Raw genomic sequence first — 19,833 nt, forward strand, 5'->3', positions numbered from 1 at the left:
TAGAACCGCCCGGACTCAGATGACACAGCCAACCAAGCCCTGAACAATGTGAACCACGTAACTCCTGCCCAGACTCGGTCAAAAGCATGGGGCAGAGCACGAAGAGGATGCCAGGATTAGATAAACAGAGCACGTCACTTCAGCCACAGAGGTGCCAGAGGCAGTGGAATGACACATTTATGGGGGGCAAACGGACACTGTGACTTCCTGGGAAAATATATTCAAAGGGCAAAAATATATAAATAGTGATGGAGATGACTTTATATAAATGATCAAGTCCCACAGCTAGCAATAGGAAATAGGATGTCAGTGAGTATTGGGGCTTCCTAGAGATGCTCCGTGATTATCAAACTGGTCTTGCTTGCATTACTTTTTTCTCCCCAGGGCAAGCCTGGGTATTCTATACCAAATGGAGAAAAAACTAGAAATTCTGGTCATTTGTGTCCATTTTTTAGATGTCAGTAATTTAACTCACGGGGCCTTTATAACAGGAAAGCAAATAACGTGTGTGTTGTCCCAGACCTGGTATGGAACAGCTAGATTATATGCCCTGGCTTGTGCTGTCCCATCCAAGTTGCAAAGCGGACTCTCTGGGGAGACTCCCCAGGGTGGAAAGCTCAGCCACCTTCGGAGAGCTGCAGTCTCTGCCCTGATACTTCCCGGCTTACAAAAGAGAGATTTACATGACTTAGATTTGAAGTTTCCTTCCTCACATGCTTTCTTCACTGATTTCCTGTCTTAGGAACAGCTTTTCAGAGTGCTCTGTGCTCTCAGTCAAGAACAGCACTGTCTGCCACTGTGTCTGCCTGGAGGGCTTCAAGTAGGAAGTCTGAATATCTATGTGCAATAGACTTGACTATTTGGATGCTAAACACCCAAACTGGGCCTTGATCCTCTGCCAGCTCCCAGTCCAGCAGCTCAGAGAGTGCAGACACACCCTGTCTGACTAGAGTCGGAGCCCAATCAGGGCAGGGACCGAAAGGAGTGGATGGGATTACTGTTCCAATAAATCCCAAAAATGTTTTGATTGAGATGCTGTTGCTCCCATTAAGTAGCAAAACACCAACAATAAAACACGTGGCCTGAGGGCTGGGGATTTAGCTCAGTGGTAGAGCACTTACCTAGGAAGCGCAAGGCCCTGGGTTCGGTCCCCAGCTCCGAAAAAAAAGAACCAAAAAAAAAAAAAAAAAAAAAAAAAAAAAAAAAAAAACCACGTGGCCTGGAGCCAGCTGAATGTGGCCTTTGGAGAATCAGAGCCATAATCATAACCTAGCTTTATGTAGCTTACCCTACCTGTGGCTTTAAAAGCTACACCAGCAAATAGCGAGATGCTTAAGGAACTTTGAATGCATCTGTATTTAAAACTGTTCATCTTACTGTTCTTTTATTCTTCTTCTTATGTTTAAGATAGGGTTTCTCTGTGTAGCTCTGGCTGTCCTGCAACTCCCTTTATAGACTAGGCTGGCCTCAAAATCCACCTGCCTCTACTAGGATTAAAAGTGTGGGGGCATGCACTGAGACTAGCTGGCTTATCTTACTGTTTTTCAATCTTTATGTTGGTTTCTCATTCCTAAGGATGATCTAGGGCAGCATGGGTAAATGAAACTAGCAAGACCAGGGAGACTCAGGACGCAGGCTACTAGGATATCCCCACCTTACCCAATCCCCAACCTACCCTGGAGCTGGGAGCTGTTTAGGCTACAAAGGTGTGGAGAGAAGCCCAGGGTCTTTAAAAAGAACACCCTCCTCTGAGGCAGCAGGAGACTAAGAATCAAAACTGATATCATAACACAGAAGAAGCCTGGATCCCTGAAGGAGAAGTGCCAAAAGTCGATGACATATAGCCCTCCTCAGATTTTGTACAAATGAGCACCTTTGTAGATATTTAGCTGTGGACATTTGGGGACGTCTTACCGCAGACTTAGGTAAACTCTGACTTGCTGGGCTTTTGGGAGCTTGGGAGTGCCCAGTCACGTAACCTCAGATAAAGTATCTTGGAGGAGGAAAATGTCATTGTGTTGATGAAGACAGACTCTAGTCTACCCCTTGGCTATCTGTATAAAGGTATTTATCCTCTGTAGGCTTCACCTTCCTCATCTGTAAGCATGGCTTGGAAGCCGTAGGGACCTGAGGAGTCCGATATGGGATGGAATGAGATAATCTCAATAAAGCGTTTATTTGTGAAAAGTGTGAATGGTATCTGACCCTTAGCGAGAACTAGAATCTTAGCTGTTCTGGTGACTACATTGGGCCCTATATTCCACAAACTCATTAAGGTCAACTGTGGAGATGAGGCAAGAAAAGGATAGAAGCTATCAATTTTACTGTGTGTTGTACAAGGCATCATCTGACCTCTATGCAAGAGCCATGATATATACACACATAGTACACACATACACATACAAAACTAAAATTAAACAAAAAATTAAAACTAAAACGACGTTTTCATTTAGTTATACGGAAGTAAATTATAGCTGCTAACCTAAAGAGGGACAATCTCTGAGCACATTTATCCTTTTGTATGTATGTATGTATGTATGTATGTATGTATGTATGTATGTATGTATAAATGCATTTATTTGTGGTTATGCACACACATATGTGTACATGTGCATACAAAGCTCAGAGATTGGTTGCAAGTGCCTTCTTGTATCATGCCCCTTTGAGATAGAGGCTCGTACTGAAACTGGATCTCACAAATTCTGTGTGATTCACAGCCAGCAAACCCTAAGGATCCTTCTGTCTCTGCTTTACCAGTGCTGGGATCATGAGCATCCTGAAGTACACAGCTTTTACAAACTCAGCTAACTACTCATGGTTGTGTAGCGAGTACTTGATCAATTAAGCCATCCCCCATCCCTGAACTTATGTATCTCTGTGCACTCCAGTCACTACAGGATACAAACTGCACTCTCCTGGACTTTCCCTGACCACCTGGACCCACGACTCCCCAAGGACACTTGCTAAATTATATTAATGTGGGGAAATAGAACCACGTGAGGCAGGCAAGAAAATACATCCCATAAGATCATTATTTTTTACTCATGGCGTGCACTCACTGAAAAGGATGTTAGCCCGAAAGCTCGGAATACCCAAGATACAATTCACAAACCCCATGAAGACCAAGGAGGACCAAAATGCTGACGCTTCAGTCCTTCTTAGAAGGCGCTACAAGCACACTCACAGGAGCAGAGACTGAAAGGCCATCCAGAGACTGCCCCACATGGGGATCCATCCCATATACAGACTCAAACCCAGACAATATAGCAGATGACAAGAAGTGCATGCTGACATAGCTTGATATAGCTGTCTGCTGAGAGGCTCTGCCAGAGCCTCACAAACACAGAGACAGACGCTCGCAGCCAACCGCTGAACTGAGAACAGGGTCCCCAATGCAGGAGTTAGAGAAAGGACTGAAGGAGCTGAAGGGGTTTGCAACCCCATAAGAAGAACACAGTATCAACCAACCAGACCCCCCAGAGCTCCCAGAGACTAAACCACCATCCCAAGAGAACACAGGAATGGACCCATGGCCCCAGCCACATATGTAGCAGAGGATGGCCTTGTCGGGAATCAATGGGAGAGGAGGCCCTTGGTCCTGTCAAGGCTCGATGCCCCAGTGGAAGGGAATGCTAGAGTGGGGAGGTAGGAAGGAGTGGGTGGGTGGGTAAGGGAGCACCCTCAAAGAAGCAGGGTGGGGTGGGAGGTGGGATAGCGGGTTTCTGGAGGGGAAACCAGGAAATGGGATAATGTTTAAAATATAAATTTAAAAAAATGCAATTAAAAAGAAAAAAAAAGATCATTATGTTGTGATACAACCCGTGACAGTACACTTTCTCACATGTAGGGCGTGGCCATCACAAATCATCAAATACTTAAGCCTAATGTTTCCCCTAAATTAGCCTTTAGTGAGTTCCATTTTCCCACTACTTCATCCCACAATTCCTCAGAAGGAGAGCTCACCACTTACCCAATACATGGATTGGTCTGGTATCTCGGTGCTGTGTAGGAGAACGGAGAGATGTCCTTGTCAACAAAAGACCCGAAACCTAACCGGAAGTTACTAGTGAGCTTCCTCATCTCCTCCGCAAGCTTGGTGCCCAGGCTCCGGATGTTGTCCAAGTCATCCTTCATGGAGAGGGAGAGGTCCATCAGGTAGTACAGGTCTACGGGATAGTCCTCCACCTGGCGTACCTGCAGCTGGAAGGTAGCCTGGTCACCTGTGCCAAGAGAGGTCACCCCATTAGAGGTCATGTGGCTTGCTGGGGCAAATGGTGGATTCTCATTTCAAAGATCTTTTCCCGCTGTAGAATACTGGTCTGACCCAGGGCTTATCTGACCCTACAAAAAAATTAAAGCAATTCTTCTTGGGAGATGGTGCACCATCAAAAAGCAAGATTTTCTGGAAAGTACAGTGACTCAGAAGTGAATACAGTGCTGGGAGAGGAGCCCCGGGTGCCCTTCTCCAGACCCCTGAGTGTGTCTGAAAAAGTGTAGTAGTTGAGTGTGTCTGAAAAAGTGTAGCAGTGTTCTGTCTCTCAGCAAAAAAGACCCATGGTTAACTGGGAACTGAATGACACATGTCCATGCAAACTGGGCTGAAAGCAGTCCTCCAACACGCTCAGAAAAACACCTAGTCCAGTCAAGGCGTGCCACAGAGAGCAAAGGTATTAACAGGAAGGGGTGGCCATGAGTAAAAACTGGGGTGGGGGTGGGGTGTAAAAGCAGAAAACATAGGAAGTAACAAAGACAGTGACTACTGAGTAAGAACATTGGCTGAGCTGACATCACGACCTGAGTTCAAATCCCCAGTACCTACATAAAAAGACAGGTATGACCTAGCACGCTTGTAACAGCAACATTGTCGGAGGTAGAGACAGGAAGCTCACTGAAGTTTGCTGGGCTCTAGCCTAGCTCCAGATTTAATGATAGGACTCTTGTTATCTGTGTGCACACACATGCGCACACACACACACACACACACACACACACACACACACACACACACACACACACACCAGGCCTGAGAATAGAAAGGAGACGTAGAAAGAAAGTGTCCAATGGAGGGGCCTAAAAGTAGGCAATGGGTAGAGGCTGAAATTACCAACATCCATTAAATACATTTATAAAAGTGTCAAAGAATATGCATGTTCTATGTATGGGACACATACTGTATTTACCATTAAAAAGAAAGGCAAGGAAAGACACTCCAAATAGTGACCAAATAGAAAAAGAACTCAAGTGATTTGGCTTCTATAGTAAGACAGCCAGCAGGTGTGGAAAGGGAGAATTAATTAAAGGGAGGGGCAGGAAGACCTGCTAGCCGACCCCGCCCCTCAGGGTTTGGAGAGAGATCCAAATCCAGACAGTAACTGGGAGATAAAAACCCCCAAATCCTGTCATCATTTCTAACAACAAGTCACTTAGAACCAACTTCAAAGTTCAGCTCTCACTAGGTAACAGCTCACTGGACAGTTGGGGCCAGTTGGGGCCGGTTGGGGCTGGTTGGGGCTACCAGATGTCCTATTTGGATTGGGGCAGCACACGTCCTGAGCATTGGAAATTTGGGTGTACTTTTCCTGTACTTAGAAATGCAAGAGTCAGAGAGCCCTCGCCACCACTCAATGGGTCCACACTTGGTTGGCCAGGACCACAGCTCAGAGAAGACCCTGTATCCTGTGTGGCTGGCTGTTCCTCCATAAACAAAGTCCTGACCCTTGCAAGACACAGAACCTAACCCTCCATGCTCCCTCTCCTCCTCCCACTGAAAACAAACCAGACCCGGGTTACCGCCTGGACCTAGGTTTACTTAAGTATGAAATGAAACAGTGGTGTTCAGGGCATCTGTTGAGGCTGTGATGCACTCCCAGGGCACAGCAGGGCTCCAGATGGACCAGAGCTTGCCCAAAGGAAGGAGGCAGATCACAACTCCTGCCTGTGGTCAGGTGGCAAACTGCTTCTCCTGACTTGTTTTTTTTTGCACGAGTTGTTCCAGCTACCTCAAGACTGATACAGTTTGGGTCGCCCGTTGGGGTGAGCCTATTTTTAAAAAACCACCAGCGTCTGACTCAGACAAAAGACTATTTGAGATTTCGTCCAGAATGGATTCCAAACTGCTGTAGTGTGACTCTGGCTCCAATCTGACAGACACAGCAGGTCCTTCCTTGGGGGCTCCTTGGATGGATACCTATCATGGTGGGGGAGTGGTGGGGAGCAGGGAAGAATTCGGAAAAGGAAGGTTACTCCCACCCTGTGTGCACCCCGCTTTGACCTTTGCACAAGAAGGCAGACCCCAGACGGACAGAGGCTCTTCTGTCCGAATCCATGACCTCTTCACAGGGCCTGCTACGCCTCCTGACACCTGCCCACCCTTCCGAGTCTCCTACTCCACCTTCCTCTATGCAGAATGTATCACTGTCTTACTGAGGTTTGTTAATAATTAAGAGATGGAAAAGTGGCTCGGAGTCGGGGAAACTGAGCGGCAGCGGTGAACAGAGCAGCAGCAGCAGGCTTGGAAGCGGGAGAGTCAGATTTAAACCCAGGCCTGGTCAGGCAGGCCCCCAGTTCCTTTCAACCTACGTGGCTAAGTTTCTGCTTCGGTGGAGTGAGGAGACATTAATTATAGTGGGGATTTTAAAACCCACACGTACATAAGTATCCATGCTCTCACACAAGGAAGTTTTTGGCTCCGACGCTTCAAAAGTTAAAAATTAAAAGTATTTTCAAATTAAAGCAATTCATGTGGGGATAAAAGAGAGAGAGAGAGAGAGAGAGAGAGAGAGAGAGAGAGAGAGAGAGAGAAGAGTCTTGCAGAAACTCCTGCTTAACTGGGCTACATCTTTAGGCATTTGAATTTAACTCCAGACCCTTCAGATTTGAAGGCAAAGAAGGAAGTGGGGTACAATATACAGGTGACACTGCTTTGTACTGGGAAGTGGGCAATGTCCTGACATTACCTGCTAAGCGGAACGGCTCGCTGAGACAGCACACACACACACACACACACACACACACACACACACACACACACACACACTCCTTCCCATGGGGAGGCTGTAAACATTAAAGGGAGCATTCCTCCCAGACCTCCAGAAAGGCAAGGTGTGAGAAGGAGTGCAGGCCCGATCCTGCTGAGCACCACCCATTACCATGGGAGCCTTTAAAATGTCACACCCTCCCACATGGGCTTGGGATCACGGCATGCCTTGTGTCAGCAGTTCTCGTGGGATGGACACTACACCAGCAGCCCAGCGAGGGCAGCCTCCCTGATTGGCAGGTTGTCAGGGAGGCTAGTGGCATGTGGAGGCTAGCCCCAGGTGGAGCATGTTTTTCCAGGACCAGACACCTTTCCCACCTCTGGGTGTGAGTAGTCACTGGGTGCGCTTAGACACACTCCTCCCCCTTCCACCTCTCCCAGCGAGCTGCAGTCTTACATAGCCTGAGACTTTAACTGATGGTCTAAGCAGGGGGCATAGACCTCATTTTCACCAACAGGGTTGGTATGTGCCTGCCTCTGGTGACAGCATCCCCAAGCCTCATTCCTGGATTTGTTACCCCCCAACCCCACCTCCCACTTCTCCCCACAGCCCCTCAGGCCTCCCATACAGTCTCCCTTTCTACCTGGGAGCCCTACAGGTTTGAACATCTCTCCATAGCTATTCTAGGTAATCCCCACCTCAGGACCAGGAGTAGGATCAATACACTGTTAGCTACAAAGAAAAGCTGACAAACTGCACCTGAGAGAATGGAGCGCCCCACCCCCTCCCCCTGCCGGCAGCCCCTCCCCTGCCCTGTTTCCCAGATTTCAAAGCACCCAGCACTGCCTGTGTTTAGCGCAGCCTAAGTAGAGGGTCTCCCTCTGTAATCAAGTGCTAACCGGCCTCTGCGCCCGGAAGGTACTTTAACACTTTCTTTTCTCTGCCTTCCCTTTAATAAGAAAACCTCACTTTTTGCCCTTGGGAACATGCATCAGTTGGCACACACGCTAGACTGAGAACAGAACTCCCAGACTGACTGTTCACAAGTCAAGACAAGGCAGGATCTTAACAATAAAGACTCCTGCCATCTTCAAATAAGTGAGTGAGGTGTGTGGGGGGGGGGGTGCATGTGTGCGTGTGTGATTCCCTCCAGCACACATCGGATCCACCTTGTTAACCGGCAGGGTCTCTCTTGCTCCTGCAGCTTTGACCATATAAATCCTGGCTGCTGACCAGCGAACTTTTAAGCAATTGTCTTGTCTCCAACCTCCCGTCTCGGTATATCAATGCTAAGGTTCCGTAAGTGCATCGATGTGTCCCACTTTTGATATGGTTTTCAGAGATCTGAACTCAGATCAGTTAAAGTTGTCCTCTGGCTGAGTGTGGTGGTGTGACACCTTTGATCCCAGTGCTTGGGAGGCAAAGGTAGGTGGATTTCTGTAGGTTCCAGGCCAGCATGGTCTACAAACTGAGTTCCAGGCCAGCTGGGGCTACATAGAGAGACCCGGGTTCAGAGAGAGAGAGAGAGAGAGACAGAGAGACAGAGAGACAGAGAGAGAGAGAGAGAGAGAGACAGAGAGAGAGACAGAGAGACAGAGAGAGAGACAGAGAGAGAGAGAGAGAGACAGAGAGACAGAGAGAGAGACAGAGAGACAGAGAGAGAGACAGAGAGAGAGAGAGACAGAGAGAGAGAGAGAGACAGAGAGAGAGAGAGAGAGAGAGAGAGAGAGAGAGAGAGAGGAAAAAGAAAAAGAGAAAGAAATGGAAAAGGAAAAAAGAAGAAAAAGTATTCTCTGACCTCCACACACACACCATGTATAACACAACACACACATACACACACAAGCACACAAACACAAGCAATAATATTTTTAAAAAGAAACATTTAAGAACTAAAACATTACATGAATAACTAACTCAAAGAAACCTTTTGAGTGTCCTAGTGCTTGAAAACTACCTCTTGCCTTTGCTTATATGAGTTTCGCTTACAATGCATAGCCAAGAATTTCATGCCTTTTGTTAAGGTTGTTATTTTTTTTTTTAAAAAGTTCTTATCCTGACATACAGTTTCCAGTGTTGAAATAAAATGGAAAACATGATCCTCATATTTATACAAAACCCTGCTTAAAGTTTGGCAGTTCTTCAGAAATTGAAACACAGAATTACCATACAATCCAGCAATTCCACTCCTAGCTATAGACCCAAAATTATTGAAAACACATGGCCTCCAAAATGCTTGCACATGAATGTTCAATATTACCCAGTAGAAACAGTCTGTCCAGGAACTACAGTGGTAAGTACACGGAGTATCATTTGGCCATAAAAAGGACAAAGTAACAGGGCATGGCCTTGGGAGGGTTAAGGCGGGAGAGTCACCAATTCCAAGTCACCTCGAGCTACACAGTGAGACCCTCATTCAAGATGCCCAGGAAGGAGCACATTTTACAGTGTGGATGAATTAAGGCTCCCATGTTATATATAACCAGCAGGAAATGTCCAGTGAAGGCAGCAGCATAGCAAAACTGCTTTAGAAAATGAAGGGTGGTTAGTTCAAACTGCTGGTGTGACAACGGTCTGTAATTACACAGTAGTGACAGTCACAGCTTAGAACCAGTGACCGGAACATTTTATGACTGTGCAACTAGTGATGTGTGATTTCTATCTCAATTTGAAAGAAACAGCTTTGATCCTACTTAAGGACTGAAGAAGGGCTGCAAATCAAATGGCCAGAGGGTACCAGCACTGCCTCACAGTATCTCAGAGGATACAGCACTGCCTCACCGAGTTAATTAAAAAGACAACCTGAGTTTGGTTCCCAGATTCATTTGGTGAAAGCTGTGAATAGATTCCCACAAGTTGTTCTCTGACTTCCACATGTGTGCACGCAGCACACAGATGGACGGAAGGGAGGGAGGGAGGGAGAGAGAGGGGAAGGAAGGAAGGAAGGAAGGAAGGAAAAGGAGATAGATAGATAGATAGATAGATAGATAGAGAGAGAGAGAGAGAGAGAGAGAGAGAGAGAGAGAGGAGAGGGAGGAGAGAGGAGAGAGGGAGAAAATGAATTGGCCTGGAACTCCCAATGCAGAACATGCTATCCTTAAGCTCATAGATAGCACCTTGCCTCTGCTCCCAAGCACTGGGATAAGGCTATATGATACCAAGACACCAAGACACCATGGCAGGCAAATAAACGTAACTCTTAATGGCTGCGCTACCTCTCCAGGCCAACATCTAATTAAAAAAAATTTAAGAGTAAGTGAGGAACTCCTAGTCATTTTCCTCTCTGTCTCCCTCATCATGCAGCCCACTTTCTTCTCCAACAACCCTACCCTTGGCAGTAACCTGGCCTTCACAGGGTGCCTTTCAAGTTATGCTGAGGCTTGTTGCTGGCCGGTCATGTGTAAGGCTTCCTTGCATTCAACAAATGCTTATTATGAGGTAAGGGGAGCAAGGCTAGGGAGAAAACCAGAAAGCAAGCAGTGCTACAACTGAATTACAGAAAGCTAATTCCACATACCTGACAGCATTCCCCAGGGCGGGAGAGCTTCCTGCAGGCAAGAATGGACTTGGTAACCTGAGATTTATGCTAAGCAGAGCACCTCCTCTCCCCCCATAAGAGGAATATATGTCCCCAGCTCCGAAAAAAAGAAAAAAGAAAAAAAAAAAAGAGGAATATATGTATGTGTGTATGTATGTATGTATGCAAGCATGCATGTATGTTTATGTATACATACATACACATATTACATATATGTGTATATATACATAATATATTGTATATATAAAAATATACAATATATGTGTGTACATGTGTATATACTACATGTATTTTATATATATATATGTGTGTGTATATATATACATTAAAACTGCATTTTCAAAATTTCAAAAGCCATTATTGTTTAAAGAATTTCTCTCTCTAAAAATACACTCACAATGATTCTGGAACTTTAGAAATTCCAATTTTCCTCATTCACCCACACACCCCACAATCTTCATCTCTACCAAAACTTATCCTGGTGGCTTGGGTGTGTCCTTATAGGATGGCTGACCTCTTTATCACCTACTGCTCCCTCAGAAGGGCCTGCCAGTACACTCACTGGATAACACATGATACTGTTCTTTTTTTCTAGTACTGGAAACTACATGGTAGTTAACAGGATGTGTAACTGAATTCAGTGATCTGGGTTTCTCCGTCCACCGGGGCCAGCTCCATTCCTAGGCCAACTTACATCTTTTGTTTTGGCTTCACAGTACTTGAAACAAAGAAAACCAAACACTTCTCCAGGATCCAGCGACTCAAAGCTCATTCTAAACCAATGCAGGTTCACAGAGCCAGGAAGTAAGAATAGGTCCAAGAACAGTGAGCTTTGAGGAAGGCTTACTGTGTAGACTCTGCAGCAGATCCTGCCCTGAGGCACAAGTCTCTTTGCTCCGCCACCACTATCCTTTAAAATGGTGACTTCAGCTTTTATTGTTTGTTTGTTTCTTTGTAAACTGAGTCTTACTATGTAGCCCCTGCAGGCCTAAAACTCAGTATGTTGACCAGGCTAGTCCAGAACTCACCTGCCTCTGCCTCTCGGTACTGGGTTCAAAGGCGTGTCCCACAGAAGCCCTGGTCACCTCATGAAGGATGAAGGTGTCAAAGACCTTGTGATCCTATGGGTCAGCGGTTAAATAACCTGCCCAGGACCCCTGCTAGGGGACAAGCCAGGGGCTACACTCAGGAAGGCCAACCGAATTCATAATTAACCCCCTGCCTCCATCTGTCCCCAGCACTAGATAGCCATCTAGAAATAGCTTCGGCTAAGTATTACAGCCAGTGGGATACAGGTAAGGCCCCAAAGCCTTCCTGCAAACGCCGTCACTGCAAACACCTGCCCCACCCAAAACGACAAACTTCCCCGTTCAGCTACCAGCACAGCCTCCTTGACACGCAGATTCTGCATGCAGAATGAACGTTACGCAGTGGATGGCTAGCTCACACAACAGTCTTAGTTAACAGGCACAAGGCCCAGGCCGAGTTCCCGGAACCGCATAATTGCGTGTTGGGGTACACATCTGTAATTCTAGCACTTAGGTGGAGGCAGGAGGATCAGGAGTCATCCTCATCTACATAGTGAGCTTGAGGCAAACGTGGGCTACATAAGACACTCTTTTTGCTGACAGAGTGGAGAAAGCAACTTTTCCTAGAAGTAGTGTTATCTAAGCGACTCATACTGAGTAGGGAATAAGTCTGCTGCACCCTTCAGACATAAAACCAACAACAGTGAAAAGAATCGAAAGAGCTCAATATGCACTAACAAATGAGTGGGCACACAAAATGATACAATGGAATAGCACACAGCCTTGAAAAGTAAGAAATTCTGCCTCGGGCTCCAGTTTGATGAACCTTACAAAGGCTGCGTTACAAGACAAACACTGTATGCTTCTATTTACAAGTGTTCACCAGAATAGGCAAAGTCACAGAGACAAAAGTAGACTACAAGGGCTTCAGAATGAGGTCAGGCAATGAGGTGTTCTCTACTAGGTAGTGAGTTTGTATTTGAGATAAAGTAGTGTGGAAATAGTTATGATGGCACACATGGTGACTGAACAGGATGATTTAAAATGGCTAAATGTGCCTTTAATCCCAAGTCTCTGGGGACAGGTGCATCTCTAGTGAGTTCCAGGCCAGTTTGGTCTACATTGGCAAGTTACAGGCCAGTTAGGGCTACATAGTGAGACCATGCCTCTGGGAGAGGGGGAGGGAGGGAGGGAGGGAGGGAGAGAGAGAGAGAGAGAGAGGAAGAAGGAGGAGGAAGAGGAGGAGGAGGGGGAGGGGAGGAGGGGGAAAGGGAGGAGGGGGAGGGGAGGGGAGGGGAGGAGGAGGGGGAGGAGGAGGTGGTGGCAGGCAGGCAGACAGACAGAAAGAGGAAGGAAGGAAGGAAGGAAGGAAGGAAGGAAGGAAGGAAGAGAGAAAAGAAAGAGGAAGGAAAGGGAAGGAAAGAAAAGGAAAAGAAAGAGGTGTAAATGGGAGAGAAGGTTCAGAGAAACTAAAGCCCTGAGTCCCATTCCTAGCACCATGTCAGGTAGCACACTTCTGCCTGGAACTCCATCTTCAGGGGAAATCTGACCCATGCCTCCAGCCTCTGAGATGCTCACATGCACACACGCACACACATTATTAAAAGCAATAAAAATGGACACTTTTAAAAGGCTTGAATTGGAACTTGTATGTTATAATAATATCCCACAGTATTGGGGTTTTATCATTGTTTCAGACGAGGTTTGCCTGTTCATTATGTTTGTTGTGAAATGGACGCCCAGGGCATGCGTCATTCATGAAGGTATAGCCTCTGCTACAATCCTTAAAACTAGAGCCAGGACACTCCCCCAGCCTTCTGCTATGGGCCTTTCGTCCATCTCCAGGCTCTGAGCTCAATCAAGCCCATGTTCCACATTAGCTCATCACACCCACTGGGCTTATCTGAGACTGTGGCACCCGACCCACCCTGAGGAACTCACCTGGACGGAGGCTCACTGCAATCTCCTGTGGCGTCATCTGGATGACGTCAGAGCCCATGGCACTGGAACCCTTGCTGCTGAGAGGCAGGTTCCGAAGGACGTGGGTGCTGCTGGCCGGACTCTCAATCTCACCTCCACAGCCATTTCGGATGAGGTTTGCCTTCAGGTCACACCGAGAGATGATGGACCGTGGGTTGCCAAAGTACTGGGTGGAGAGGAAAGAAAAAGCAGGCAGCCATCAGGGTAGGGCCTGGAACTCTGCACTCCATCTTCACTGTCGGAAAGTGGAGGCAGGGGTAATCCTGGTCCAAATGCCTTGTGAGGACTAAGAGGTTTGACAGAAGCTCTTGTCACCCAGACTTGTTGTGAACTAAGGTTGGCATATTAAAAAGAAGAAAGAAAGAAAGAAAGGAAGGAAGGAAGGAAGGAAGGAAGGAAGGAAGGAAGGAAGGAAGAAAGGTAGGTAGGTAGGTAGATAGATAGATAGATAGATAGATAGATAGATAGATAGATAGATAGATAGATAGATTGCTTTCCCTGTCAATTCTGGTGATCGAAGGATCCCTGTCTACACATTCAGCAAGAGGAAGGCATTGATATTGGCTGGGTTGTAGCTTGGTGTGAATAGTGCTTGCCTAGCATGTATAAAACCTGGGTTACATTCTGACGCTCTACAAAGACAGAGGGAAAGAACTGAAAAGCGTCATGACCACACTCAAGGGCAACATGGGAGCACAGCGCAAATACACAGCATCAGCAGTGTGCTCTACAAGTCTTTTCCTTCCTCCTCCTCCTCCTCCTCCTCCTCCTCCTCCTCCTCCTCCTCCTCCTCCCCCCTCTTCTCCTTCTTTTTCTCCTCCTTCTCCTCCTCCTTCTTCTTCTCCTTCTTTTTATCCTCCTTCTCCTTCTCCTCTTCTTCCTCCTCCTCTTCCTCCTCCTTCTCCTTTTTATCCTCCTCCTCCTCCTTCTCCTCTTCCTCCTCCTCCTCTTCCTTCTCCTCTTCTTCCTCCTCCTCCTCCTCCTTCTCCTTTTTATCCTCCTCCTCCTTCTCCTCTTCCTCCTCCTCCTTCTCCTCTTCCTCCTCCTCCTCCTCCTCTTCCTCCTCCTCCTCCTCCTTCTTCTCCTTCTTCTCCTTCTTCTTATCATTATTATAGTTTTTGAGCCAGGGTTTTTCTGTGTAGCCCTCAATGTCCTAGAACCCTCTCTGCAGACCAGGCTGGCCTCAAACTCACAGATCCTTCTGCCTCTGCCTCTGCCTCCCGAGTACTGGGAATAAAGGCATGTGCCACCACCGCCCAGCAGAAGACTTCTATCATAATAAAATGCTCCAGGCCGGACAGATGGCTCAGCGGTTAAGAGCACTGGATGCTCTTCCAGAGGACCTGGGTTTATTTCCCAGCAACTCATGTTAGCTACAACTGTCCATAATTCCAGTTGTAGGGGATCACACAGACATACATACGGGCAAAACACCAATGCATATAAAATAAATTTTAAAAGAAAAAGTAGCTCAGAAGAAAGGGGGAAGTCATAAGAGATGCATGCCGCATTCTCTAATAATATAACCTTACAATCTGGTAAACCTAAACCATAAAAAAACTATCTCTCACAGCAAACAGGTAGACTAAGCAGAATCCCAAGGCATTTATGCTATAAAGGCAAGGGTCTGGCTTAGTTCAGTGGTAAAACACCTGCCTAGCATGCACACGAACACTCTACACAGGGGTGGGGTAGAAAGGGGCGGGAGGTAAGAGTGGGCAGAAACACAATTTTGTCTGCACTAGGACAAAATGGGCAGATCACAGAAGCACTTTTCATTTTCATCGGTACTGATGTTTATACAGTAAAGAAATACGGATAAGAGAATCTCAGCGGCACTCCCCACACTCAGGCAGAGGACCAGGAGTTCAAGACCAGCCTGCTACACACCAAGTCTGAGGCTAACTAGGGCTACATGAGACTCTGTCTCAAAAAAAACAAGCAAACAACAAAACCTCATGAAGAATAAAAGGAAGAGGGAAGGGGGTAGGGAGAGAAAGAGAGAGAGAGAGAGAGAGAGAGAGAGAGAGAGAGAGAGAGAGGGAGGGAGAGAGGAGAGTGAGAGAGGAGAGAGAGAGAGAGCGAGCACATGCTGAAAAGGACTGAGATAGGGGAGACTGAACCTTAATTTGAGGCATAATCTTAAAGTGAGAAGTCTGTTTTGCTAGAAACTATGTTACCTGTGTGGATGATTTGGGGAGAAAGGTCTGGTTTTTTCAGCTTGGTTGCTGTGTTGTGTGTAGGCATGGCCATGTAACCCAGGCTCGGTTTGAACTTACTGTGTAGCCTACGATGACCTTGGATCTCTGGTCTTCACCTCCAGCTCCCAAGCGCCGAATCTGATTTATAAGACGCTAGGGACAAAACCCAGGGCTTCATGCTAAGCAAGCATTCTACCAACTCAGCTCTTCCCAGCAGGAAAAGACTTTAGCAGCAGGGCAAACCCAAGCTGTTCTCCCTTCTGTAGCTGGCCACTTAATCCCTGGCTGCCTGGTGAGTCAGTACCCTAGCCTGCAGAAGCATAAAAATTGAGTGGGGCACACCCTCCATCAAGGGTGTGGCTGTCCTAGGACTAATCAATGGCTTTTAGAATAGCTGCAAACTTTAAAACTAAGAAGTCAAGAGCACTGAACATGGTCGCCCACGTCTATAATGCCAGCATCAGGGAGACAAGGGCAGACGGATCTCTGTGAGTTCAAGGCCAGTGCCTTGTCTACCACCCCCAACACACAAAAAAGTCAAGAAGATTTTGGAATTTGTTTCAACTCAAGCTGACCTCAAATTCATGACAATCTTCCTGCCTCAGTTTCCTGACCACTCAGATTGTGAAAATACCCAGGCAGTATTTTAAGTAAGTAAAGCCCAATACACTCTGGTTATTTTGGCTTCTGCTTTTTCTAGGTTTTATAAACAACTGGTGTCTTAGTGGGCAAACACTTCCTGACAGGGACTAAAGGTACAGAGAGGCACAAACCACAGAGAGGACTCATCTCAACGCAGAAAAAGAGGAAACTGGTTCAGGGTGAGCTTCCAGTGGCCACGGCATGGCTGCTGGCTGCAGTTGCTCACCGTTCTAGTACGGGAACAAGCACCTGTCCAAGGTCTCTAGATGGGAACACCCTGATCAAAGTCTCCTGAGGACTCCCAAAGGGTCTAGGCTACAAGCAAGTGATCAATAGTGGTAATGGAATGAACAGCAATGGGAGCCTAAGTCCCCCTTGCACTGTGCTAATGATCAAGGGAAGGGAAGGGAGGTGCTCCCAATCTGAAGTCTCCACACCCGGTCCGCCTCCCTCAGGCACGAGAAGGTCACATCGAAGGCGCTATCTGCTGCTGCAACAGAAACCCCTGGTTCCCTGTACATTTATTTCACTAAGCAAATCCCTTCCCCCGTGGTCAAGGTCAACCCCCCTGGCTGGCGTCAAGGCCCTTCTGTCTGTGCTGGACCAACTTTGCACTAATTCCAAACACTCCTACCCAGTACAGATGAAGAGCGATGTGGTGGGTGTTTGGAGAAGGATGGGTGTTGTTTCTGTAACAGTGAGAAAGACAGAGAAATGGCAGTCCCGGCAAAGAACCCAGGAGGAGAGCAGCCCAGCCGGCCCAAGCCCTCGGGTGTAAGGGGAAGAAGTAAAGTGGCCAGCAGGCGAGTGCTGGAGGAGAACCAGGTCCAGGGGAACTGGCTGCTCTCCGTGGCTGGCCTCGCTCACTGGTTATGGCAGGGCCAGACCCTCTGACCAGGGCAAGCCGCACTCCAGCCTGGCAGTCCCTCGTGAGCTGGGGGGATGGTAACAGAATGTGTGCTATGTGCCAGCAACTCTCTGCCATGAAGGCTTCCTGCCCGCCTGCGGGGGTGGAGAAGTCGCCCCTGCCAGCTTTCAACTGGCTCACTGAATTCAATGCACAAATATTTATGAGGCATCCACAGTAGACCAAGACGAATTTGCTCCCTTAGTCCCAGCATAGATTCTTTTAACGACTGTACATCACGTCAGGACTTGGCCAAACATTACCTTTAGAGTTTGTTTGTATATGTTTCCCCCCCCCCCGGCACAATATTATTAATTATTGGGGAATTTCATGCCACACACACCGATCACACTCTCTCTTTTTTCTTCCCAGGTTCACCCTCCCACCCCTGTGCCCCCAGCCTGCCCCCGCCCAGCCCCAAAAACACAGCAAGTACAATCTGTGTTGCCCGTATACTCATTAGAGCATGGTCAAACTCCCTGTGGGCATCCCCTTAAAAAAAAAAAAAAAAAAAAAAAAAAAAAAAAAAAAACGGGTCCTTGCTGTCAGAAGCCATCGACAATGAAGAGCTACACTTCAGCACCTTTACCACAGGTTTTAAGTACTATCTTAATAGCTTCCTCTCAAAACCGTTTCCTTTTTCCTTTTCTTTCTTTTTTTTTTTTTAATGAATGTATACATCCTTGCAAGTTGGTCAAATGCTGGTTTTATAGGGTTTTTTGTTTGTTTGTTTTTATTTGTATTTTCTTTTGGTGTGGGTGTTTCTTTGTACACCCACCAAGGCCAAGGCCAAAGGCAAGGACACCTCCCCCAGCTCAGCCATCACTAGCCTCTTCCCACCTCTGACCTCTCCCCAACCAAGCAAATCCCTGTCCTCCCACAGGACTTCAGACCCACAGAGGCGGCCTTACCTGATTTCATGCTTCTCTTGGAATTCCCAGCAGCCTGGCACTGTCCATGAACACCGTAGCAACTTGCCCATGTTCCCAACAACAGATTGCAAACTTTGCCTATGTTTGTCCTTTGTACCCTCTCTAATCTGGCCCCCTGACCTCCCAGGAGCATCCTCAGTGTGTCATTTGCAGGCCTGCCTGCCTAGGACACAGACCACTAGGTCACCCAACTCCTTTCCCTTGGTTCCTGGCACACAGACACACTCGCTCTACATGTAGTGGTGCGAGCTTTAGACACATGGGGTGGGGGGTGGTGCCCTCAACCTGCCACAAAGTATCCACCCTCATTCTTGGCTGAGTCTTCTGAGGGAAGAGCAGAGTTATGTTTAAAAAAAAACAAAAAACTACAGATACAAGAGTCTCTGTCTTTAATTATTAATTAATTAGTTATTAACTAACAATCAGTAATTAATTCATGGTTAGCTAAAAGGCACACACCTCTAATCCCAGCACCAGGAAGGCAGAGGCAGGTGGAGAGACTAGCCTGGCCTACAGAGTGAGTTCTAGGATAGCCAGGGCTACACAGAGAGATCATGTCTAGAAAAACTAAAAAAAGAAAACGGGGGGGGGGGGGGCAGAGAGGAAGGAAGGAAGGAAGGAAGGAAGTGACAGACAAAATTATCACAGCAGATGATAAACTGATGTGCTATGATGTGCTATAAGTGTTCTAAGAGGCTCAGGGTCAGGCAGGCCAGAACAGGTTGAGGGAGCATTCGCTGAGGACAGAGGCGGGGCAGTGTAGACAGGGTAAAACAGGGGGCAGCCTACCGTCTGAGAGGAAATGGTCTAGAGAGCCTGGTGCTAAAGGCAGAGAGAGTAAAGCTGAAGCCCCCAGCAAAGCACGGGAAACAAAATCAAGACGGCCAGGGTAAACAGGACCATGCTACAGAAGGCAGAGAACCAGCAGAAAGCACTCAGGAAGGGAGACAGGACCCGAGCTGTCTCCAACTCAGCTCCTACAGAAGAAGACAGTGACAGGAAAAGTGGACATTAGATCACAGGGAATGTCAAATCAGAGACAGGGTTCCCTGGGGACTGGGTTCGAGGAGTAACAAAGACATGAGGCTGGGGGTGACAGAGGGGTAATCCTGTACCACACCTGTAATCCAGCTTGAATAAGGTTGAGAAAGGAGGATTCTAAATTCAACGGCAGTCTTGGTTACCGATTAAGATCCCGTCTGGAAAATACATTAAAGAGCCACTCTGGCTAACTCTGGCTGGGATCCAGAGATGCTGTCCTCTGGGTACCAGCCCTGAGTATGCTCGTGTAGCATATGCTCCTGCAGGGGCCTTGACCTCTGGCAGCATCCCAGCACGTGGTTAAGAAGGCACAAGCTATACTTACTCTGTCTTGCTAAAGCATAAGTTAGGTCGCAACCATTCCTGAATTCGACAGCCCTAACATCCCAAAACGCAATCCATTTCCTGTAGTGAGGAGCAGCTCACCAGAGAGATGGGAACTCTGGGGTGAGCTGCCCCTGGGGAAGCATTCCAGCACAGCCAAGAGTGAGGCTCTGTGCAAGCAGAGGGCAAGCAGTGGGCTAAGTAGGGAACCCATGTATGGACTAGACCAAAAATGTGTCACTCAGAATGACTTATTTACTATT

At 47.3% G+C, this 19,833-nt stretch overlaps 1 protein-coding gene across 2 annotated transcripts in view; it reads right to left on the minus strand.

Annotated features, from left to right (window-relative positions):
• Positions 1-19,833, minus strand: part of Itgb5 (integrin subunit beta 5) — a 115,691-nt gene that overhangs the window by 71,546 nt on the left and 24,312 nt on the right. For both annotated transcript variants that reach the window (NM_147139.2, XM_087575580.1), the window contains 2 exon segments: positions 3,971-4,220; positions 13,485-13,689. In NM_147139.2, coding sequence (NP_671480.2) covers positions 3,971-4,220; positions 13,485-13,689 — 455 coding nt within the window.

Source organism: Rattus norvegicus, chromosome 11 (genome assembly GCF_021556685.1).
Source record: "Rattus norvegicus strain SHRSP/BbbUtx chromosome 11, alternate assembly SHRSP_T2T, whole genome shotgun sequence".
Classification (NCBI taxonomy): domain Eukaryota; kingdom Metazoa; phylum Chordata; class Mammalia; order Rodentia; family Muridae; genus Rattus; species Rattus norvegicus.